Source organism: Haliaeetus leucocephalus, unplaced genomic scaffold (assembly GCF_000737465.1).
Source record: "Haliaeetus leucocephalus isolate CR32 unplaced genomic scaffold, Haliaeetus_leucocephalus-4.0 Scaffold450, whole genome shotgun sequence".
Lineage (NCBI taxonomy): Eukaryota > Metazoa > Chordata > Aves > Accipitriformes > Accipitridae > Haliaeetus > Haliaeetus leucocephalus.
Genome location: NW_010972886.1, coordinates 680,585 through 705,881, shown reverse-complemented (window position 1 = coordinate 705,881; position 25,297 = coordinate 680,585). Strand labels below are relative to the sequence as shown.

Below are 25,297 nucleotides of genomic sequence, written 5' to 3'. Positions count from 1 at the left end.
AAAGGATGAGTGATAAAAGCTGTGGTGGGGGGGGGGGGGGGGAGGGGGGAATAAAGTTTTAAAATCAGTCACAGTCTTGGCCATTTTGCTTCTTAATCAATCCTTGCAGAATTTGATGAAGTTTTTAGACTGTATCGTTTCTTCTGGTTAGTACAGTTGCTTGTAACAGCAGATGTTAAATATTCTTTTAAAAAGTTTTTTTATGTAAATTTGTTTAACATTTTAAATTCGTAAATTAAGTTTCTCTTCTGTATCTGATAGCAGTTTTTCACTGATCTGTCTGTGCGTGCAAATTAAATAGTGATGCTACTCAAACACATTAATGGTTCTTAGCCATACTTTTAATTGGTAATTTTTAAAATGTTGGGTTATTTGAATGCGAGATTGTGCCTGTTACAAACCTTAAGCTGGTTTTTCCTCCATGGAAGGTTAGGAACTACATTACACAAACTTCAACCACCTTGTAAATAGATGACAGTCAGCATGATGAGGTCCCATATGGAGACACACGTTAATGAGGCAGCATTTTAGCCCATTCTTCATTGCTACTGCCTAACCCATGTGTGATGTTACACTCAGGCTCTTCATCCTTTGCACAAAGTCATTCTCTGGGATGACTTTCCAGATCCTTCTATTTTAGAGATCACTACTGAGATGTTACTCTTCCTTACGATGAAACAGATAGAGGGAAGAAATAACTGTCCTTGTCCTGGTTTCAGCTGGGATGTAGTTAACTGTCTTCCTAGTAGCTGGTACGGTGCTATGTTTTGAGTTCAGTATGTGAAGAATGTTGATAACACTGATGTTTTCAGTTGTTGCTCAGTAGTGTTTAGACTATAGTCAAGCATTTTTCAGCTTCTCATGCCCAGCCAGGGCACCTGACCCAAACTGGCCAACAGTGTATTCCATACCATGTGATGTTCCATCTAGTACAGGAACTGGGAAGTGGGGGCGGGGAATCACCGCTGGGGACTGGCTGGGTGTCGGTCGGCGGGTGGTGAGCAATTGCCCTGCGCATCATTTGTACATTTCAATCCTTTTATTACTACTGTTGTCATTTTATTAGTGTTATCGTTATCATTATTAGTTTCTTCTTTTCTGTTCTATTAAATCGTTCTTATCTCAACCCAGGAGTTTTACTTCTTTTCCTGATTCTCTCCCCCATCCCACTGGGTGGTGGGGGAGTGAGTGAGCGTCTGCGTGGTGCTTAGTTGCTGGCTGGGGTTAAACCACGACAGTCCTTAGCAGCAGGATTTCGGGTGGAGGTGTTTAGTACAAAGTCTTGCAAGAAGTGAAGTTTACCATCCAAAGTTGTACTCATAAGGATAAAAATAAGCAAAAAAAAAAAATAAAAAAAAGAATCCAGTTAGGAAGATAAACTTAAAAAGCACATTAAAGGAGAAACACACAGGGAGGAAATTATTTTCAGTGGCTGCTGCTTGAGTGGGGGGGAGTTTTAAGTGGTTTTGGAATATCTTGACAGTCTTTTGAGAGATTCTGTCTTGAATTTGAGGTAAAGTTATAGGGCCAGTCAGATAATTTGCTGGATTTTGCCTGGAGTTGTGCAAAAATGTCTTTAAGGGTTCAGAGAATATGAACTATTTGACAAAATTAGTTAGTATTTTAGCAGAGAAAAATGAAAGACGTAAAGAGAAATACAAATTCTAGTCTTTAACATTTAATTTTTTAAAATAAAATCTTTCTACTTATTTTTCAGAATGGCCTTTTCAGGTGGGTCGAGAAGGGGGTAGTTTACTTCGTGTTGTTTCTTAAGGCCACAAAGGATCATCAGGATTACCCCCTCCGACCTTCTGTATTACACGTGGCAGAGAGGAAGGGCGGGACCCTCTGCTCCTGGGCCATAAATGCTTTCATGTGCCTGGGGATATATGAGTAGGAGGGAGGCAGGTGCAGACATTGCATCAGTGTGGTAAAAGGGAGTTCTAAAACCATCTTATTGTTGGGTAAAACTAAGGTGTGTCTTAATGCGTGATCCACATAGTATGTCTTATTCAACCCTTATTAACCAAAAAGCTCCCTACCTTTATTATATATCTCCATCTATTGCTTCTGCTCAGTAGTCCACCACTCATCTGGTGCCATTCTCTGCAGAAACCAGGAAATCTGACACTTGCTTCTCTCCTGATTGTTTCTAATGTTCACTCATTCAGTTTGAGAAAGCACTTCTGCATTTGCACCAGATGAAGTGAGAAATCTGTTAAAAGAGAGGGTGACATGAGTTTGTTGGAAAGTACAGTTTCTCCTGTTTCATTTCCACAGGTGGCAATGGTGGCTGGAACCCTGCAGGCTGCCAAGTGCACACAGAGTCCAATGAAAATGAGACAGTTTGCTTATGCAACCACCTCACGCACTTCGGGGTCCTAATGGTAGGCAAACTCGCTGTTCACTAAGTTATCTTTCCTAGGAACTCAATGCAGTCTTCATCTTGGGTTAAGACAACTCTCATTTTTGTTACTTGGGTTATTCCTTTTGCACGTGATTTTTAATAATGATACATCATTTTGCCCCTTATTGTCATAAAGTTATCTTTTCATAACAAAATAGCTAGTCATAAGGATTCTGGACTGAGATAACGAATAAAGTTAGTAATGAAAGTTGTTGTTGTTGTTATGTTCTTTACAAGTGGCTAAATATTGTAAAATAAAAACTAAAATGTGCCCATAAGAGTATTCCAAATTTTGAAAATACTGTGCCACAGAAGACCTGGGGTTGAGACTTCTGAGCGATACCAAAATACAAATAGCATGTTATAACATCCAACTTCAAAGCTGGGACATGGCTGGGCAAAAAAGAAAGTCAGGGACTGTAAAACCAAGGCCCAGCACTACAACTTCCATAGTGAAACAGAAAAAATTGATCTTAATGAGTCCTAAGGTGCAGGGGGTCTGTGTCATTTCCCTTAACAATATAATCTGACAAAAATGACCTGCAGCTGAAACAGGAAGGTGTAACGAGGGAAATTAATGAGAAACAAGCCTAGGTAGATTTTAAATTTCAAGATCAGGAAAGTGGGAAGTTGTTTGCAGAAAAAAAAAAAAAATAGGATAAAACGTTGAGGTACTGTTTTCAGAACAACAAAAAAGAGAGACTCATATTGTCAGGGAAAGAGAAATGCCCTACAGTCAGTAAAACTGCTAATGAGGATGAAAAGTCAAGGAAACTCAATAATTCCCTTTCATCAGGATGAATCCTGAGATTCAAGAAGCTAAATTGTCCCTTGCAAATTTAGGTTGCAAATTAACAAGTTTTATATTTATTTAATGTCAAAAAAGTATAAAGAAGTATCTTCTTTCATGAAATGTGTAAGTCTGTATTTGCTGTGTTCTTATAAATGGCTTTAACCAGCTTTGGGGGGCCTTGCAGTACAGGCCTTCTCTTGGAAAAGGTCTGCCACAGAAGGGTGGTACAAAACATGTAACTTGGACTCTATCAGACCCTTAAGGAGAGTCTGCAGGCTGGGTGGCTGAGATAGGTAGAGCCTATCAGGGAGATGAAAGTGGGAACCATATAGAGCACTTCAGCCCCAGTAGCGTAATTTGTCTAGCATTCAGGTGCCTCCAGCAATTCACATGTGTGAAGTGTTTTTGAGAGAAAATAATTCCAACATGAAAAAGATGGAACACTGCTATCTTTTCTTAACATTTGGTGATTTTTTTATATTCAGTAATGGGCTGAAACATTTCTTTCCATCTGAAATTAACATTCTTTGGCCTGTAAAACATACCTGCAGAAAAGTTGTTTGCTCCTGGTCACAGCAATACTCCTACACAAAGTATTTGGGTTTTGATTTAACTTGTTGCAATGACACAACCACACAGGGAACTGCATGCACTGACTTTTTCAGCTTTGGCCTTCCAGACCCTTCTTAATAGAGCTGCTGTCTTCACGTCATGCTTAAATGTAGATATGAAAAAGCCATAAGCTCTTTGTCTTTTTTGCAAGCTAAATTGTGGTCTTGTTTCTCTTTTCATCCTTGAAGGGAGAAAAAAGGGCTTTCTTTAGGATATAGTCAATGAGTCCCTTCTCTTCTCCAAATGCATTTGTGGCAGTAGGAAATAAGGCAGAAGTTCTTTGAATTTGGGCTGTGTTCCAATAGATTTTTACACAGTTTTGACCCTTCCAATTGCTTTTCCATTGTAATAATCTTTTCTGACTTTTATTTAGGCATTAAATTGTTTTCAAATAACATGCTCCTTATATGTATAAACTGTTATATAAGGTTGGAACAGGGTGTAAAAAACCTGCTCCTTCCTTTTCCTATGAAGAATGGCAAGTTTTGCAGCCTTTTATTAATTTCTTTTTGCTAGATAGTTTTGCTAGGGACAACAGTGACATTGACTGTAGAATGGACACCATTATGTGTCAGTATTTGCTCACATTTACTCCACAGTGATATAGATCCAAACATTCTAATTTTTTCTTGTCCTTAAAAAAGGAAATAACACTGGCATGCATTCTCAGACGGTACTATGTGGCAATTACAGTTGGACAGAAAATTGGAAAAAAAATCCTCAGAATGTTCCTGCTTCATTTCCAATTTTTTTTTTATGTTGTCTTTGTCACTATTTTTCTGACCAATTCTATTTATAACTGTAGTTTGCATGTCAAAACAGACCATAAAACCAAAAAGCAGTATCTTACCCTTGGTTTCACCCATAGATGATTAGCTACCTTGACTCTTACGAAGTTTTAATAATGAGAAGTGATGTCAGAAGCTCCTCAGAATGTTGCACATTTCAGTATGAATACTTTTAAATTACATTTTCCTAAATCTTACATCTTCTTAAAGTTAGTTGTCTATAAGCAACAGAACTAAAAAGTTTGAAAAGGGGAGATTTTTCCAGAGAAGGACAATTTGAAGTCCTGGTACTGAATTTAAGGATCAGTATCAGGCTCTGTCTATCTGCTAATCTCAGCAGTTTTAATACTTAAAAGTGCAATGTTTTGAAGAACTATGGGAAGGAAGCCAGAGGTGTAACTATAGACTAAGTATACTCAGTAAACATGAACCCTAATGTCAGGGTTATAGGGGTATTGCTAAAGTGCTTTTGAGTTTTACTTGACTAATTACCGAGAAAGAATGTTGTGCTCATGGAAAAGGTGTTTGCTATAACTGATGCCTCTTCCTCCTCTCTCCTGTAGGACCTTCAGAGAACCGTTACACAAATAGACCCACAGAATACCAAGGTCCTCACCTTTATCTCTTACATAGGCTGTGGGATATCTGCTATATTTTCAGCTGCAACTCTTCTGACATATATTGCATTTGAGTAAGTATTAGTTCTGTGAAAAACATCACAAAGGACGTACCTGTATGTGATGAATAAAATAAATTAGTTACATGGTTAATGTGGTTTATTTGTCTAGGAAAGGCAATCTGTGTTAAAAAAACAAACAAAACAAAACTGCAAAATCATGGTCACAATGTTGTAAGTGGAAATTTTTTTCAAGGGGACCTAAGTTCAGACTCTTTCCTCCTGTTTCCAATGTGTTGTGCTGCTCAGGTCTGGGAATAAGACTAATGTGTCTCAGAATTTTCTCTTTTGGGAGTACAGTATCCTCTAGATTCTGAACAGATATGTATTATTTTAAAGTCCTCAACCGGGCTTTTTGTAAAAACAAAACAAAATTTGCCTGTGTGAGCATAACAAGTCCTAAGTATAAAAAGAGAAATTTCCAACTAGAACAATTACATTCTAGAGCCCTTCAGAAAGAAGTGGGAAGAGAATTAAAATGAAAATTGTGAAGTGTTACAACAATTTCAACAGCAGTCCTACTGAAATGTGAAAGTGACTCAACAGAATGCAAAAGTTCTGAAGTGATACAGTTCTGTGAACAGTGAAAAGAGAAAATGAAGTCATTTAAACACAAAGGAACCATTCTGCCTGTAACAGGACAGGACAGAGTAGCTGCTAAAGAGGGATAGTTTGCTGGCAGGGGGAGGGTTTGAGTTCTAAATATCTCCAATGATTGCATTCCTATTGCATTACCTACAGTATAGTGTTCTGGTCCAAGATGGCAGAAATTGTTGGCTTGCCCCTCAGTTCATATATTTCAATGTGTATCAGTTAAGAAAGAAAATTGACCTCATCTTCCGTCTTCCTATGCTATTAAAAAAGCCAAACAGAAAATAACATGCACTGGACAATATATTCCAAAAATTAAGCCAAGATTTACATATAAAACAGTCAGAGATAAGCTTCTGCTCAGCTGTATTTTGAAAGTTTTCTTTTCATTTTCTTCAGGTTTTGTTTGAAGTACAAAAACACATTGTATTATATTTAATTTGAAATGTTTTTAATAATAAATCAGTTGCTAAAATATTGTGGCAATTAATTAGCTCATTAAGGACCCAAAGAAGTGGTAGCTTTCCTACACTACATATCACAGAGAGGTACACATCACTATGCCTTACTGCCATAAAAGCTTACAGCTGGGAGGAGATCCCTGTGCTTTTATTTACTTTGTAAACTGGTAAACCCAGCTGCTTTAAGTGGCTTGGGTGATTGAAGCCAATTAATCATATGTACCTGTATTTCTCTCATTAGGAAGCTGCGAAGAGATTATCCATCCAAAATCCTGATGAATTTGAGCACAGCCCTGCTCTTTCTTAACCTCATCTTCTTGCTTGATGGTTGGATTGCATCGTTTGACATAGGTGGCCTCTGCATAGCTGTAGCTGCACTTTTGCACTTTTTTCTTCTGGCCACCTTTACGTGGATGGGACTAGAAGCTGTTCATATGTACATTGCTCTAGTGAAAGTGTTCAACACATATATACGGCGATACATACTGAAGTTTTGCATCATTGGCTGGGGTGAGTTCAGTAGATGCAATATTTACATAGCATGTATATTGAAATGATGCCATATAAAAGCTCTTTATCATAAATGAAGAGCAGAATCAAAATCAGCATAGCATTTCCTTCCCCCCACCCCATGGCAGTGCCAGCATGCAGCCAGCCCTCTCTGTCCCCGAGTTCCCCTGTATAATTCTGCGCAAATACACCATAACTGGCACTCTCTGCCCAGAGCAGCTTACAGCCGGAGGAGGAGCGGAGAGACCAGATAAACTGGTCTTACTTTCCAGGGAGGCCAGAATGGGAGAGAGGAAATGTCACATGAGAGATGGAGAACCATGGCACACAATGAATTCAGAAACTCTTGAAGTTACTACAAAGCCTATGGGGATCTTTGCATTGACTTTCAAAAAGGTTTAAATCCAGCTTAAAGTTTCTTGCCAACAAGTACAAAGCCTATGGTGGAATTAGAAACAACCAAACTTTCCTGAGCTTCAGCACAGTGTTTAAACCACAGAGAGATCCTGCCTACCCTAAGCAGTATACACAGCAGGACTGAAATGGAAAATGTAATACTGAAAAATAACTGCAAGGCTCAGGCAGCAAGGCTTTTATTCTTCATTTTTTTCTATATCAGGAATCTGTGCCTTCTGCTTGAATGCACATATTGTGTTTGAAATAATACAACACAATACAAAACCATTAACCTCATGGCTAGAGCACTGACCTCAGTCCAGCTGATAATTGATGTCTTTCCATTGGCAACTAGCATCCTCTTTGGCAACCTCAGCAGAGGACAAGGGCTGAGTGGTCGGAAAAGCAAATTAACCTCTTCCCCTTTGAATCTCTTTTGTCATAGCAAGGATAAGACAAGTAAATAAGGCATGTCAGGAAACATACATTTCTTTTGTGGGAGCTGTACCTCTTTGCACAGAGTTCTCTTCTGCATAGTTGTCTATTTGCCCAAAATATTCCCTTTATCTTATTATTAAAAAATACACAGTTTGCTTCATTTTGGGGGGGACATGTTTAAGTAAAGGATATATAATGCTGTAGAAAAAGAGAAGACATTTACTGTTGAGAGAAGCAGTGGAGAAATTACAGGTTCAAGTTCATCTTCCCCAGTTCCCCAGCCTAATCCAGTGACATTAGCACCTCCAAAAAAATATCCCTCAGAAAAATCCCAATACCATCCCTCCATTAGATCTTATTTTTGTAATAGTTTGTTAATCTTCTCACTATATAATGAGAGTCTGTGTGCAATTGCAAATTTAACTTTGGGTAATTAAGGGTGATTATTTTACTTTAGTTTCCATATCACATACTAAAATAACATTTTCTACCTTGCAGAACATTATGAGGTTTATTCATTAATGCCCATTAAGTGCTTTGCAAGTTTCATACATTTGTACTGTTTGAAAAATTGTTTCCTTCTACTTCTCTGTGCAGTTTTCTCACATAGAACTCAGGATACTTTGTACTAAAGCAATAGGGATGGAGACATCAATAATTCAGCTTTGCATGGTGATTTTGAAGGTTTAGGAGATTTGAAAGCAAGCTGCAAGTTTTCTTGTGTTACAGGTTTGCCAGCTCTGGTGATAGCAATTGTTTTAGCGAGTGCTAATACAAATGCAAGTCACGTTTATGGCAAAGAGTTATACGGCAAAGATGCTACCGGGCAAGGAGGAGACGACTTGTGAGTATTTCTTCTAATCTCTTACAATTTAGCATTTACAGTCTGGAAAAAAAAACAAAAAAACAAAAAATAGCATCGGTCAGATTGCTTTGGAAAAGTCAGAGGTGCATTAAACAAGCAAAGTGGGCAAAATTGTTTTCTAAATTATTTGAATCTGAGGTGCGAAGAAGGCTGTAAGAAAAATTGGAGGGAAATCTGCATTACCCAATGCCAGCTACAAACACTCCTCTGGCAAAAGAATAATTCATAAGTTTTGTCAAGAAAATAAAATAAAAGTACCTGGGTTTGTTTATCTTAAATGATAGCTATATCTTCTAGGTAAGAGCAAAGAAAAAAGTCGTATAAAAGTAGTCTCCTTTGCAAATAAACCAGCCTTTTGTCAATGTAGTTCAACAGCTTTCTATGTTCTTCTCTTGATGTCCAGATAGTAATCTCCAATTGCCAAAATTTTTATATGACTGTTACCTCATTTTCTGTTCCTTGCCTGGCAAAGCTTCATCATGATAAATGAAAATGTCATTCGGTATTTTTATTATCATTATCATTTTAGTATCATGCTAAGCATTCTGGCCATTTGCTGCTAGAGGAAAAAGATAGATCTCTCACATGGCTGACTGTCAAATGGCTACCTCAAAGGACTACCCGTCCTGTTTCTTCTCCGGAGATATATATATACGAGTTCTCCTTTAGCTCAAGTGGCAGAAACTTGAGATTTTGACGCTGAAGATCCAAGTTTGCTCAGTTACTAAAGCGTCATATGCTTCACACAGATGAAAGTGGTGAAGCTACTCATGCTGAGTCTAAACTTTCCCTGATGGGGTTGCAGTTCCCACAACTTGTATCTGAGGTCAGATTTCCTTTTAAATTAGTTTTAACTAAAATATGGTACAAGCCTCAGATTTCTGACATGATAATCCTATAGGCCATAGTCACTTAAGATGCCACTGGGCTTCATCCTATTTACAAACAGAAAATGGACAAAGGTTTCATTTTAAAGTATAGCTCTGCATCAGTGGTATCAGACATAGTCTGATTTTCCTTGTCATCATGTAAATAATTGGAGGATAGTTTGCCTTATCTAAAAATGATCATATTTTCATATTTTTTTACAGTTGCTGGATCAAGAATGAAGTCGTCTTTTATGTGACTTGTGCTGGCTACTTTGGAATCATGTTTCTGATGAATGTTGCCATGTTTATTGTGGTGATGGTGCAGATATGTGGGAGGAATGGGAAAAGAACTAATCGGAGCCTGAAGGAAGAGATCCTGAGGAACCTCCGTAGCGTTGTCAGCCTGACCTTCCTCCTGGGCATGACATGGGGCTTTGCCTTTTTTGCCTGGGGTCCCTTAACTCTTCCTTTCCTGTACCTCTTCTCAATTTTTAATTCATTGCAAGGTAAGCTGAATTTCTATTCTGTGAACAAATAATATTTGAGCTGTTGCTGTTCTGGGACATATTATGTCCAGTTATTTGACTAGGAAGCTCAGATCCAAGCTCTCTAGGTTTTTCCTTGATACAAACCATCATTGGTTTCCCCGTATCTGGAATAATGATACCAACTACATATGGGTTGAATATCTTAGGTAAATTAGTTAATGTTTCAAGGTCTTTTCCATAAAATTCACTGTATTATAAATAGTGCTATTCCTAACTAACAGTCTGCAGTGATCTCTGTTGAGATAGATGCTGTATGACCTTCAGCATTTCCTTTCACTAATTATAACAAATATAGAAAGCCTCTTTCCTTAATTTATTCCTTTAAAGAATCTGTAAAGCTCATAACTATTTTGTTAAGGCATGAGAAGCTCATGAAACAAAATTCAGTCCTGTTTCAGTGTGGAGAGATAGCACAGAGGTATGGGATATTCTTTGGTTCTTTAAGGAAAATTCAGTGACTGTTATAGTCAACTTATTTTTGTTTCCTTTACTGACATTTTAAATATTTTACTTTTCCAACATACTTCATCCTTCTGAAAAAATGTTGTAAATTGTAATCAAATGGTTATAAATTACAGAATTATATAGCTGACATTTAAAATATTTTCAGCTCAGAGCTGAAATTTGCATATGTACCAAATGACATAAGAATCACCACCTCCGCTTGCTCTACCCACTAATAAAGAAAAACTAAAAACGTAACAAGAAGAAAAAACCAAGAAGGTCATTGGATGGGCATGTGTTATACCACACACATATTGATATAAATAATAAATTTGCCTGGAAAAAAAAACAAAACAAACAAACAAACAAACAAAAAAACCCCAACCAAACCCAAGAATGTCATTGGAGGAGCATGTGTTGTGCTGCACAAATATTGATATAAAAAATAAATTTTCCCAGGATCAGCAAAATATATTCCCTTTATGGAAAAAGTACTTAATGTTACACCGTGTGGATTTTATCTGTTACAGTTGAGATGTATTTACTGTGCTAAAAGATTTATTGAGCTTTCGCGGAAAGAGAATAATGTTGTGGGTTTTGGTTTGGTTCAGTTTCAACCTAAAATGCTAGGCAAAACGGCAAAAGTTGTTTGGATGTAGAGTTCATACTAAAGACTTTTTTTCCAAAGGACAGATTCTGATACTCCCCTAGCAGCATAATGAAGTATTTGCTGCAATGTCTATGTTAGAAATTCAGAAGGGCCTAGAGAGGTTAAAAGTATGGGAAGAACATGAAAAAAGATTAAAAGTCTGAAAAGCATGCCAAGGATCAAATTGAACAAGTTCTCTGTAACCAGAATTTCCAGTGCAATCAATTAAGCTTGTATTTGCAGAGTGCACACAAAGTTGACCACCACTGCTTAAGTCTCTGTGGGGTAATAGCACTGTTCAATGGAAAATGGACATTTGGAAGACAGTTAAGTCAGAAGATGAAACTGAAAAACCTGAGAAGTAAATGCAAAAAGAAGAGTGATGAGCTCTCCATGGATCATGGTAGCAATGATGACACAGTATATGCTCAGGCATGTCATACCAAGCACAGGAAGATAACAATCCCGTACCTGAAAATGCTTATTGCTGCATCAGAAAGAGCTAGGCAAAGCTAAAGAAATGAGGAAGAGGATGTTTAAAATCACATATAACTGGTGCGGTGCACATGTAGCAGTAAGGGGATGGAATGGAGCAAAGAAAAAATTAGGATTTGTATCAGGAAATATTTCCTAGCAGCAAAAAGCAGTTCAGTATGGCAAGTCTTTCATCAGTATTAGCATGAGCGTAATTATTGAGATTTCAGTAAATATGTTTATTCTCTCTTTCAAGTTTTTCAAAACTGCACAGTTATTTTAAGCTATACCAGCAGCCTCCATCAACAGTTTTCAGGGCACTGGAAGTGAAAAAGTAAATTGCAGCAACTACTGGTATTACTGTACTTTGCTATTTCATCTACATAGGAAATGATTTTTCTTTCTTTGACACTCAGAGTAAAAAAACTGGGAACATCTCTTTTTTGGCTGCTCATTTTATATATATGCCTGGGCAAGCCAAATACTTTCAAGTCAGAGCCAAGCTAGAACCAAGCCTAGGGTCTGATTTGGCTCTGGGAAACAAAACCAAAGCTGTATTACTAAAGCACATTGTAAACTTAATGAATAATGAAATACAGAGAAAAAAATTTTGGAGACCAAGCCCAGACAGCGCAAAGGCAAAGTACTTAATGCAGTACATTTGTTTTGTATTACTATAGACATATGCATTTTCTTTTTTAACCATTCAGAATGTTCCAAACATTAACCACAATTTAATTAAGCATCAATCTAGTAAGTTTGTAGCTGTGCAGAAGTCCTAAGAGGTACTTTGGGACACAAACAACTGCATATCTCTAAGCCTGTAAGAGCTGCTAGTGATTGCATTGGAATTACTCTGTGTTTAAAACAAATCACACAGAAATGTTTTACTGAACACAAACACAGTAACCATAATGCAACAGAGCTTGCATATGGGATGCATTAAGGTATGTTTGCCTTTCTTAAATTGTGCTTTTCCTTTTTTTTTTCCCCATAAGGTCTTGAAAAATTTTGCAAAAAAATGTGTTTCATGACACAACCTTTACCTAAAGTAAACTGATCTCAGTGGTCTTAGTGTAGCCTGATGGCTATAAGCAAATACATGTCCAGTTCAATGATATGTTTTCATGCAAAATTAGACCTCAGGACTTTGGAGGAAAGAGGATAATTTTATGCTCCAGGGCATTTTTTTCCAAGCTGTACCCTGCCATTTTGTTCTACCAGCTGAAACATAGTATGCATTAATATATGGAACTATTCAGTGATCATAAAGGAATGGGTTTAGAGGATGGCACTTAACCATGTTTGCCCATATTATGTAGCATTTATTCATGTTTAAGGTATAATCATGAGGGATTTGGCAGTAACATTTTGCCATCAGGTGTTCAGCCTCAGGTTGGCTGTTTCCCAGAGAATAAGAGTAAAACAAGAACAGGCCAAGCCAGAGAACGATGGAAGATTCCACAGCCAGTGCCTGCCTGGGAAGAGCCAGGAGCATATGAGATTTCCAACTTCTATATTTAGCTCCAAAGCATCTCTGTAGAATGATGAAATCATACCATACGCCCAGTTAAGACCTTCTTTACCACATGGTAGATGCTTACTGTCTTGAAAACAAAGATTATACAATTGCATGAGAAAAATGAACTCTGCAAAAACATTCTTAAAACACATTTATTGCAATTGCATGCACAAAGCAGGTAATTTTCTTCAGCAGTAAGTAGCTGGACACCTAATTAGTACTTACGAACATATTCTTAACATTTTCATAATCATTTCAAGTACATGCATGTGATGCACATAAATCCAAGTGTGTTTTTTAAGGGCACTCTTTAGTGCCAGTTACAAGACTTCTGGTTTTAAAAGAATGTAGCCCACAGCTCTGTAGATATGGAACAGGAGGAGATAAATTATCTTCTTGCGAATATGATAGTATCTGTATTTACTTTGCAATCTGGCTCTTGTAGTCTTGTTCGGTGCAAAATATTCATTTGGTTCAAAGACAGAACCTTTTAATTATTTTCCTCTAAGACAAAAAGAATAATAAAAAGACCCACACTGAGCTGGATCTAAATCAACAGTGTCAATAAAAGGGGTCCTATTCTCTCTGTTCTGATATCCCAGACGCTTATATAGCAGCTAGAGGATGAGAAAGCTTTAATTAATTTCCATAGCTCTTAAATGAGGCATAGATGACAGTAAGAAAATGTTAAGATTATTTTCCTTTGCTTGTACTTCATAGTCTTTTGTTAGCAGATTTTAGTTAATCTGTTTGTCTATCTATAAATACATGCTTCACTTGCTGTTTATTTGCTTTTGTCGCAGGTTTATTTATATTTGTATTCCATTGCGCTATGAAAGAAAACGTGCAGAAACAATGGAGGAGACATCTCTGTTGTGGCAGATTCCGACTGGCAGACAATTCAGGTAAAAACAATTCACAGCTCCCCTCCTTAGATGCTGCAGTAGTTCACAAAAGCCCAGGTGAACAGCTTGCTGTGTTATTTTTAATATAATACAATGTAAGCCAGAGATGTGGAAAAATAGATTAATCATAGGCTGTCACTTCACTTCAGTACTAACAATTGCCAAGGGACTTCTCAGATATCACTTCATAAAAATTTTCAAGTCTTCTCTTTCAGTTTTCCACTGAAGACAGCTGGTAAATTTTGTAGTGCTATGAGAATGGTTTTGGAAGGCCCTTTGGACCCTGGAAAAAAAAAAAAATTCAAATTAAGATCCAGGATTCAAACTCTGTCATTCAAAAGACAATCTTATTCCTTTTCTCCTACATTACAGTATGTTGACTGAATTGTGTGGACTGTTAAGTTGACATAGGAGCAATTCTTAATAGGCAGATAGAAATACTCTGAGGTCTTTTGCCTTTATCTTTGCCTTTTCAAACTGTTCTGTCCTTCACCATATAATTCAGGGAGACCATTAGAGACTCAAAAACATAGCAAATTCCTTTAGCAGAAGCCTGATTAGGTTCCAGGACTGAAGTTCATCTTTATCTGTGACTCTCAGAGAGAAGGGAGAGCAGTTGGTTTGGACACTTTGAAGTGCAACACTTGGGACACTGTGTTTATAGTCTCCGGCACCTTTGGCCATCTCAGATGGCGTTAGACTCCCCTTTTTAGGCAACTGGATCTTGGTTTGCTTTATGATGTATGACTGTGGACCATATAATTCTTGCCCATATGGTTCTTGCTCAATGACCAGGGTTGAAATCTACAGTTGATGTAAGGTGGCATCAGCTCACTGCCTAATAAGGTAAGCCAGTCTATCCCAGATAATAACAGTGTTCCAAATACTCTTGTGTCTTTTCTCTCTTGGCATCCAGGGTTTGTTTCAAGGTTTTAAGTAACTGCTTTGCCATCAAAACTTTTGTTTCTTCTTGCTCTGTTTTGTTTTAGAGAATGCATTCTCATTGTACACTGTAAAATATTTATGCTTTCACTTTGTAGTAGGACAACCTGATTCATGATTTCAAAGAGTTAATACAAGTTAGGAAAAGCATATTCATTCAGATCAGGCATCCAGATTGTTTCATATGTTCAGTTTCCATGGGGTTCATGCTGTAACTCCTGAACTGGAAAACACAGATGGATCAAATTATTTCCAGATTTTTATGCTGCTGTTGGGCAGCTTGTGGGTATGATAGAAATAAAAACCTGAAGGATTTGAGTACCTCGGTGGTATAGTTAATGTGCTGTCATTACACCTAGCATTAACCAGTCCATCACCACCCGCTGGTTTTATTCTCCATGAACCTGACACAGTTTGCAGGCAGAACAGTGAAATATAAGCCAAATGTGAACTTGCATACCTGTCCAATTAAGTGTACTTTAGGGCACGTTATAATAAAGCAAAGAAACAAACAAGCCAAAGCCTTGCAACACTGCCATAGCTGGGTTGGAGAAATAGTAACCTATACGCTATAGTAATGATTAAGGACAAAATCCTTGTCTTGATCTACATCAAGACTAAAGCAGCCCATGTGTCTTTGGTTTGGACTTCTCTTCCGTTTTGTGAATCCCATTGCAGTACACTGAATAACGGCAACAAGACTAACATGTGAAACTACCCATACCTACCTGCAAGTATATGATATAAAAGTAGTTAGATACATTTACTCTACTGGCATTGGGACACTTGTGATGAGTTTTTCAGTATTAGTTATTTAATTTAATTTTGGAAGTTCTTCCAGTATAAGAGCCTATGGTGTTAATGGTTCAGACAAAACTCTTCAAATGTGAACTACTGAATAACCATTATTATTCATTGTTATTAATAGTGCACCAATATGTTAAACCCTGTAACAGCAAGTGCAAATCCACTAGTATGTAGTATCTACCTCAGCAGATCAAGCCCTCAAATGATAAGACCTCTGTAAATACTCCTATCCCTCCCTTTCCTATCCATCCCCTTTGGATTTCTCTCTTGAGGTGATGAAACTTTGGCATCCTTATACCGCTACAGATGTTCACTGCTCTCCTGCATCCTGGAAAGCCAAATCTTATGGTTCTGCCATCCAGTCAAAATACTGTTAGAGTGTTAGAGCCACCAATTTTAGCTACTGTGGTAAACAGCAAAGTAAATCAAGTTGGAATAATTCTTGTGTTTCTTAAGAACCAAAGAGGCTACCTGACAGGAAGATGATAGGCTGTTTGTTATAAGCAAGACTAAGAAATGCATCTGATACTTGAAATGTTCATAACTGAATAAATTAGGGATTTAGTACCTATGGTAATTATTTATGTAAAACTTTTCAATCATTTTTAGATTGGAGCAAAACAGCAACCAATATTATAAAGAAGAGTTCTGATAATCTTGGGAAATCCTTATCCTCTAGTTCCATCGGCTCCAATTCAACCTACTTAACATCCAAATCGAAATCGACAACGAATACATATTGTAAACGAAACAGCCATACAGGTGAGTTCTTGCACTGTAACACAGTGCCTCTGTAAATATGTAGTTTCATGTTAAAGGTACAGTAGGGATTTCTACCCAAAGGTTAATGTGAAAAAAATTCACCAATTTATATAGTTTTAGTGCTTTAAAATATATTTAACTGTTTAATAGGAATCTTAACCTAATATACAATACAACCAATATATAGTTCTGATCTCAGTATGTTCCCATACTAAACAAAGTAGGCATGACAAAAGCAAATCTTGCTTTTTCTATAACACTTTCACCTTTTTCGCTGTAAGAAGGTGAGTCTTATTACCCCATTGTAAATGTAGGGTAGCCAAAGCACATAGAGATGACATTCATCACTCAAGGTAACATGAAAGCTAGCAGCACAGCTGCAAATAGGAATCAAGTCTTCTGACTCCAAGTCCACAGCTGATTCACTTGGTCAAATTGCTTCCATTTAACACATTTATGGGTAAAGTCACAAATGGAGGCTACTTGGAAATGGATGCTGTGTTCCCAGAGTATGCATTGTCTTTCCCTTCTACAAATAGCATGCCATATCTACTGCTTTTTTATTTAGATGTCAGTCATGTATGTAATAAAAGGCATCATCTGTATTCCACTCATGCCATAAAAATGTGCTCATTTTAAGAACACTTTAAAGGAGCACAAAAAGAGAGGAGATGGAATGATTTGCAAGTCTGTTGCTTAGGTCTGATATAGTATTTCAGAAAATCACTTAAATAGCTCAGATGTTTTTGTTACTGGGTTTTTATGAACTCATGCTTTTGTACTGTATAAAGTCACGTAACATTATCACAGAATCCTCTTCTAAACCATAGAGAAAATAAAGTCTGCAAACATATTTAACCCAAAGATTTATGTTCTATCTTTAAAATATTTGTTAGAAGCACTGTTTTGGATATGAAATAGATTATTTTAGCGAAAGGAAAGTTCCACTGTTTCTTAAGAATAAATTATTTTCAGAAGCCCCAGGGTCTCATTCATGATGGTACAGTCTTCTTTCTTGATATGTGGCATAGTCCCCAGGAAATATCTTCCTGTTTTTATTGATGACCATTAACTGGCTCAGTTAGGCACACAATTTTTGTCTAGAAAGCCCCTTTTTTTAAGAATTACATTGTTATTTTCTCACTAAACAATATTCAGTGCATCCATTAGCATGACGGGTTGTGCATCAGGTATTTTAAGAGTGTAAATCTTTTTTGGTTATTGAGAATGTACATGAAGTACATTTGCTTCGAATACAGTAAAAATGAGTGGTATCTTAGAAATTCCCCGGTGCAGCTGAGCTTGCTCTCAGGACTGCTGTTCACAGCCACGCTGGGAGCGCACAGCAGTCATCTGCCTCACCAGGGTGTCCGTCCCTGCTGCCATCTCAGGTTTGATGCGCCAGGCACCCAGCTGCCCTGCGCAAGCTGTCTTCAGCTCTCTTCCTTATGAAGGGACACTTTTGTCAGCAGTCTTCCACGAACAGTGTCTATAATATCCACCGGTCACAGTGCTACTATTAATTTAATAGTGGAGGAGGAGAGAATTGTGCCCTTTCTGCAGCAGAGTATTCTCCATTCTGCAGACAGAGAATTCCCATTTGTACTCATGGCAGATCAACCTCTACCCCCTTGGTATTGGGATTAATGCTAAAAATATGCTTAAATGTTTTGTTAGACTCAGGGCTTTTTGTCAGTCTGACAATTAAAGAGACTTAGTGCTGGAGTTTTTGCAATGTGTTCTTGAAGCAAAACAATAGAACAGTTCCAGATAAGAAGATATAAGTTTTAAGAAACTTGCAGTTAGGAACATGCTTATGTACTTTCTTCAAAACTAGTGAGCTTAATCCCACGCATAAATTATTTCCTAAAAGGGATTGCAGTTGGTAATGTAATCATAACTTGTAATGTGATGGCTTATTGGACATTAAGGGAATACCACATTTTTCTCCATATTTTTTAAATTTTTATACATTTTGCTTTGACCTCTGAAAATACAGATTTATTGTGACACTCCAAAGGAATTTTTGCTAATATTAGGTTTTTAAATACTGACACATCTTCTCACATGTTAAAATAATAGAAAATAACATTAAGATTCTGATTTTTAATACAGCTAAAGTTCTCGGTTTGATGTCTTAGCTAAATTGCAAGCAAATAATGTAATAGCAACATGTCTTGGCAACTCTTGTTAATATGGTTATAACATGCTCCCTGGAACTGACACAAGCATTCATGTGTTTGTGGTATAGATAATGTCTTCTAAGGCCCTTTCCTCATCAGTGGTGGAGCATTACAGGTAAAGTGAGAATTGCTTTTGCTGAATGCATGGTTTGAACAGGGTGGAGGGATGCCACTTGCATGATGTCCTCATTGACACAAAGGACTTTGCTAATCAGAAACGCTGCTTGTTTCCCACTATTACATCTTGCATCATTGGTGCTGAATCAAAGGATAAATGTGCTTCAAACTCTGGGTGTCTGCACTCTGCATGGGGCATGAAGCATTTGGAAGATACCATTTTAGAAAACAGACCATGTCCTGACATTAATGCCTGTGTACAGTAGTCTGGGGAAAGGACATTAAGTTGAAACACCCATACACAAAGCATACATTAAAAAGCAAAAACAATCTGATTGAGTCCTAGAATTATTTTTAGTATTTTTAAAAGTTGTTACAAGAATTTTAAGATACTGTATTTCTATTTGGTCTATGGCCACTATGGAATTAGTCTTCTAGCTATTGTTTTTTCATATCCAGTCACACCCAAAATAACTCTGAATGACAAAATATATATGCCTGAAAGACGCGCTAGGAACTGCTGGTTGACTGCAGAATGCACCAACTGGGACACGAATATTGGGTGGACCCTACTGGGTATACAAAAGTAATCACTTTGACATCTTGTGGCCCTGCTATTTATAAGTCTGAAACAAACGTGTTGTAGATAATACTTAAATCCCGTATATAACACCTCTATGAATTAGAAGTTAGGATTATTTCTGCAGAGAATTTGGTGGTACAACTCCCATTTACTTCAGTGATACAGGATTTTAATCCTGTACTTAGGTGTGAAGCCCACTGAGCTAAAAAACAGAGGGGCCCACTAGTTTCAACAGCAGTACATAATTACTGTGCATGCAAATTTCATGAGGAAATAGCTGGTATTTAACAATGTAATGATGACTTGTGAAAAAAGTATACATATCTGCAAGGAATTTCAAAAACTTTCCCTAGAGACTGAGAATTAAATTTTCATCTTTGTAATAAGATGTTCAATATGTAGAAAAACTTCAAAATGTAGTACTATTGGCTAGTAAATGCATACCTTTGAAAGGCACACAGTACTCAGCAGTTTGCTATTGGACATGGAGTTATTTGCTGCAATTCATGGATGTTCTTGTGTGCTTTGAAAAAATCATCCTGATATGCCTGAACATGCCTGTTTCTTTTTTCATGAGTGAAACTGTTTTGATTTCTCACTCTGCAATCCATTTCTCCCTTGCAATACTTCATACTCTGTTATGGCTTGATATCATGACTTCTGCAGGGGCGGGTTACTTTTCTGTTTGGTTTTGGTTAATTTATTTCTATAAGAAAAAAGGTTTGTATGAAATAATAGTTAAATTAATATGCTAAATTCTTAAATGATCCTTTACCAAGGAATTTTTGAAGGTGATTTCACCAAGGTCTTGTAAACAGCCATCAAAAATGTCACTTGTAGAAAACGTTGCTCCACAGGATACTCCATCTTACTGTCGGCATGCGATGGTCCAGACCTTGACTGGGTTAAAAGAATTAATTCCAGATTTATTCACTACAGTGGAAGAGATAAGAAAGCTCATTAGGACTATATTTGAGAAAATGAGACACAGGCTCTCTTCTTCTCATTGCTCGCTACATGAGCTCTACCTGCTGACAGTTCTCCGAACAGCAGTACTGTTAGCTGAAGGAGACTTTCCCAGCCCAGCTGGGAATTGCCTAGCTCCTTTTTCTATTCAGCTCCACCCTTGGCTTATAGCACATGAACTCTGAAGGGATGCCACTTTTCTGCATCTTTTCCTCCCCACAGTTGTTCAGTCCATACCCTTTTTATGGAAAAAACAAAGTGGTGTTAGGCAAGCACAAAGTGTTTTAGGGTGCAAACCATCTCCTGCTACATTCTGTGCAGAGTAATTATTTCTGTGCACAGCTTAAAACCTCCAATGTTGAAATAATTAAATCCGTTTATTGTCATTTTCCACTACTTTATTATGTGGAGTTGTTATTTACCAGATGTTATGGAGGTCACCCCTATTCCAGTGTTATCAAAATCTTTTTAGTTTGTAAGATTCAAAGCATCAACAATAAATTAGTATGTTAAAAGGTCATAGGGTTCAGTTACACTTTAGGCAAAAGAATAGGGGGATGATTTCAAGAGAGACCTGAGAGGTCTGCCCACAAAACTAGGCATCTCAAAAGAATTTAGAAGCAGTAGCGCCAAGTCAAAAAGTTGTTTGCTGGCTTTTAGGGCAGTAATTTCATTCAGCAGTAGCGGCAATTGAAGGCATATCTATACGGGAGTGACACACCACTTAAACTGTGAGTTTGCTTAAGAAGCCCTAACTACTTGTTGCTTTTTCCTCTTCCTAGAGAATGTTTTTCTTGACAAGCCATCTTCAAAATTTGCCCAAGAGGATGGAGAACAGACATCAATCATCCCTGTCCACCAGGTTATTGACAAGGTCAAGGGATACTGCAATCCTCACTCCGATAACTTCTATAAAAACATCATCATGTCTGACACATTTAGTCACAGCACAAAGTTCTAACTGAGCTTCTGAATTTTTTAAACCAAAGGAAGACAAAAAGTCTGCCTGGCATTGAGAGTACTGGATGTCGTAGAATGTGACCTGTTTAGGGGTTTTTTTCCCCCCATTTATAATGTTCTTCTGTTAACAGCTGCCACTCGAGGACCAATTTCTCTACCTTTTTACTGTTGTGGAAGAAGACAATTTTCTACCATGGTATTGAGCTGTTTCTAAATGTGTGCCAGCCAGCATGATGCTTGGACAGCTAATTGTAATCCTGTGTAAATATTTTTTAAGACTGAAGGACCACAAGCCTAACTCTAAATTATATAGTTCAAACAGAAGCAAGCCTTGACTCCTTGAGAAAATAGCAGACGTGTCACGCAGTACAGGCAAGCTCTTATTGAACAGTCTACTTACGGTCTTTTTCTTTTGAAAAATATGGATTTTCCCTATGACACTTGTTAGATTCTTGCTTCTTGACTGTCTAGTGCTGTCTGTTCTTTATTAGTAAGTGAATAAAACCCTAACACCCACATTAAAGGGTTATTTTAAACCATTTTTTACTAAATAGACCTAATCACGCAAATCTTGCTTACCAGAGCAGTATGTGCTGTAAACTCAGGCTATTTTGTATCCATGTACATAGAAACACACTTATTACATAGATGTGCTGGCTGAGAAGGGCGTGCAGGTTGCTAGTAATGCTTGCAAATTTTAAGTCCATTGATACGTATGGAAACAGACAGTCATACCTATCATTTGCGTCTGTGCAGAACAAGTACACAGGTAAACCCAAAGTTTACACAAAGTCACGTTTCAACATTTATTGATTGGTATGTATGAAATGCAGCATCTCCCATTGCAATTCTATGTTTACTGTTCTTTTCCACTAAACAAAATAGAAGACATTCAACTATATAGAGACATATAAATATATACCTAGATCTCTCTCCACACATATTTTTATAATAATGCACACAATAAATATGACAGAGGAAACCACAATGTGTACCACAGACAATCTAAGAACAATGAACGGTGCTAAAACTCAAGTTTAAGTATTTAAATACAAGATGAATACTTTGTAAACCCATGGGGTCATTTGTCAGTCTCTGTACTTCAGAAATACTGTATGTATAGACACCTCCATCAGATGGCATTGCAGCATTAGAATAACCTGGAATACGTTTACCAGTAATAAATAAATAACATCTTTCTGGGGACATAACGTTATCAGTATCAGTATCCCTCTCCTGCCCCGCTCTTGGTTGACTTGATTGAGGTTGTTGGAGGCACAGAGTTTAAACAGTGTTCAGGCAACATTAAGGCTTTTTGCATTGCTATACTGTGTGCATAATGACACAGAGCTGTGTGTGTGCAGAGAACAGACAAGAGCATAAAATACTTACTTGTTTTAATCTCTATAAATGTGTGGCACATAAGCATGTGGCCATGACTGCCAAAAGCGCACCTCTTCATGATGCGTGTTTCGCCCAATGACAGGTTTTATAACAATTGTAACTGCACATGTCACTGAAGGCATGGGCCAAAACATCAAAGGTATTTTCAAATACTGTTTTCAGAGGAGAATGTCTCCTAATGGAAATTTTCATTTTAAAAAGGCGCTTTTTTTTTAACCAAAATATTTTTAGCCAAATATTTAATTAATTGTATTCAGAAGGTGACCAGAAAGTTATGCTGAGATTTTTCAGTTGCCAAGCAGGTGGATGTTCAGTGATTAGGGATGTGGATTTGTGCCTTTCCTTGCTCTCTGCACACACTTTGTGTGCAGAGGTCATTTAATGCTGTGACCGCACAAATGGCGTATTTTCCCTGGCTGCAAACACCTGGTGGGAGGAGGATGTCCTGATGGTATTCCGTCCAGAAACACTGCTGTCGCTACACGGACCTTAATGAAACCTCAGTCTCATAACTGCAAATACTTACATGGTGGTATGAATGAAAGTCAACCCAGTTCGCTTAAAATGTAATTATGAACAGGAATGAGTGTTGTCAGGTATCTTTAATAAGGGAAATAATTTAGGGAGAGATTATGTACAAGCATTTGCTGAACTTACATTTTATCATCCCACTTGCTTAACTACTGTAGATAATAGTGTTCACATAGCAGCTTACTGTGAGATTTCTACCTGATTAAGGTGTTCAGAAGTGAAGACAAGGAAAAACAAACATTCCTGAAAAAATGAGGAATCAATAAAACAAAATAGGTTAGTAAAATATAAATAAAAAGCAAACACAGTATCCTGACTGAAGCTGAGCTGTATCCTATCAGTTTAAAGTACAGCTACCTATATTTTTGCTGAATTAAGATTTTTTTCTCTTTTTTTACTACCATGTAGTAATCTTAAACTGTCTGTGTCAGTTAGATGCTCTTGAATGCTCTCAATTCTACAATGTAAAGCTCCTATTTTGTAGTTGACATGCTGTAACCTCCCTTGTATATATTTATTTATTTGTGAGGTTAAATATGTCAAATCTATTTAGCTCTACAATGTCTGTTCTTGTTACTTTAAAATTAAGCTTCTGTTTCATCATAGAAGAAGGAAAGAATAATTTCTTATATATGGTTTTTCCAAATGCCTTGTGAAACAATTTACTGTAGTTCTATCTTTTACAAGTATAAGGAAACATGTCAGTGTAATTTGTAATACTAGTCAGTGGAATATAGTGTAACAGGTTTAAAGATGGACTAAAGTGGAAAGAAACATTTTCAAGTAAACATTCTTGATGTTAGTGTTCCAAATAATTAAAGTCTTTTAATAGTGAATCGTTGGGGTTTTTGTTTTGTTGGGTTTTTTTTCTTTTTTAGTGTTTAATGGGAAAAATTACTCAGTGGAATTCTGGAAAATAATCTTGTGTTTATTAAGTATGTGAGACAGGTACGTGCCTAGCCAAAATGTTGGAAATAAATGTGCAAGACTAACTCCCTCTCATCAGAGTAACACAGTTTGCAGAATATGTTTTTCCCTTTTGTGATTTACTCAATGCCACATTCAGTGAATGATCTGAAAGTTATGCAAGTTCATTTATTTATGGTAGCAGTCATGTCATAGAAATGAAAGGAAAATCAAGGCAATGGACAATATGCTGGGATGATCTTCTAGAAGTAATACAAATTAATAATCTAAAACTCAGGAGTTATTTCTATTCGTATGTTTCTTTTCAGCTGAATGTCATCCCTCATTATCAGTAACTTGATCCAACTTGTAATCATACTTTGACTGATCACTGTTGAAATATTTTAGTCAGCCAATCACTTGATTAATACACACCAATGTATAAATATTAAATGTAACACAATAATGGCCTACCTTTAAATGTTTACTTTTAAAGAACACGGAAACCTACTGAAATATGTCAGATCTGCTCCCCTGTATTTAAGTCTCATCACAGAAAATGCACAGAATGTGAAGATTCAGCAGTAATGTTTTTTAGAAAGCAATCAAAACAGCCCCATGTGATAAGCGGCATTTATTAATGAGGATGCTGTGTGTGCCTGCGGATGGTCTGTCCATGTGGACAGTGAATACTACCCTTGAGCTTTATGCCTTGAACAGTGTGGGAGGACCCTCTGAGGGAAGGACCACATTTTTTTTTTCCAAGTAGGATCTTTGCAGATGCCAAACTTGGAAGAAGTGATTTGCAGCGTTTGGGGGTGGATTTATTTTTCTCTTCGTTTCATCACTTTTTAAATATCAAGAACAATTTTATTTTAATCCTCTACTGTTAACAGCTTCCTACTGTAACCCATTGAGTTACATAAAATGCCACTTCATTTTATTACTTTTAAAAGGCTGATCTATAATCAGACACATCTCTGTAACCACAGGGACAGCTAACGAGTTACAGGGCAGCAGTGTGTCATTCATGGAGCCATTATAAAGCATAAAAGCATTCACTGTATATAAAGACAGAAAACCATATATGGGTCAGCAAATTAGGCAAAGGGCTTAGAAGTTATGTCAGGGAAAACAATCATGCAAACCAGTCTCTGGAGCAGCTGTTTCATGCTCAGTGCTCCAGCT

General features: G+C 37.2%; 1 protein-coding gene across 1 annotated transcript in view; it reads left to right on the top strand.

Moving 5' to 3' along the window:
• Nucleotides 1-21,301, top strand: part of GPR126 (G protein-coupled receptor 126) — a 113,548-nt gene extending 92,247 nt beyond the window's left edge. Inside the window, exons 18-25 of the mRNA XM_010574611.1 lie at nucleotides 2,281-2,387; nucleotides 5,164-5,291; nucleotides 6,570-6,838; nucleotides 8,402-8,516; nucleotides 9,629-9,912; nucleotides 13,847-13,948; nucleotides 16,307-16,459; nucleotides 21,091-21,301. Of these exons, the coding sequence (XP_010572913.1) occupies nucleotides 2,281-2,387; nucleotides 5,164-5,291; nucleotides 6,570-6,838; nucleotides 8,402-8,516; nucleotides 9,629-9,912; nucleotides 13,847-13,948; nucleotides 16,307-16,459; nucleotides 21,091-21,269 (1,337 nt within the window). The 3' untranslated portion in view covers nucleotides 21,270-21,301. The remainder of the gene's footprint in view (nucleotides 1-2,280; nucleotides 2,388-5,163; nucleotides 5,292-6,569; nucleotides 6,839-8,401; nucleotides 8,517-9,628; nucleotides 9,913-13,846; nucleotides 13,949-16,306; nucleotides 16,460-21,090) is intronic.
• The last annotated feature ends 3,996 nt before the right edge of the window (nucleotides 21,302-25,297 follow it).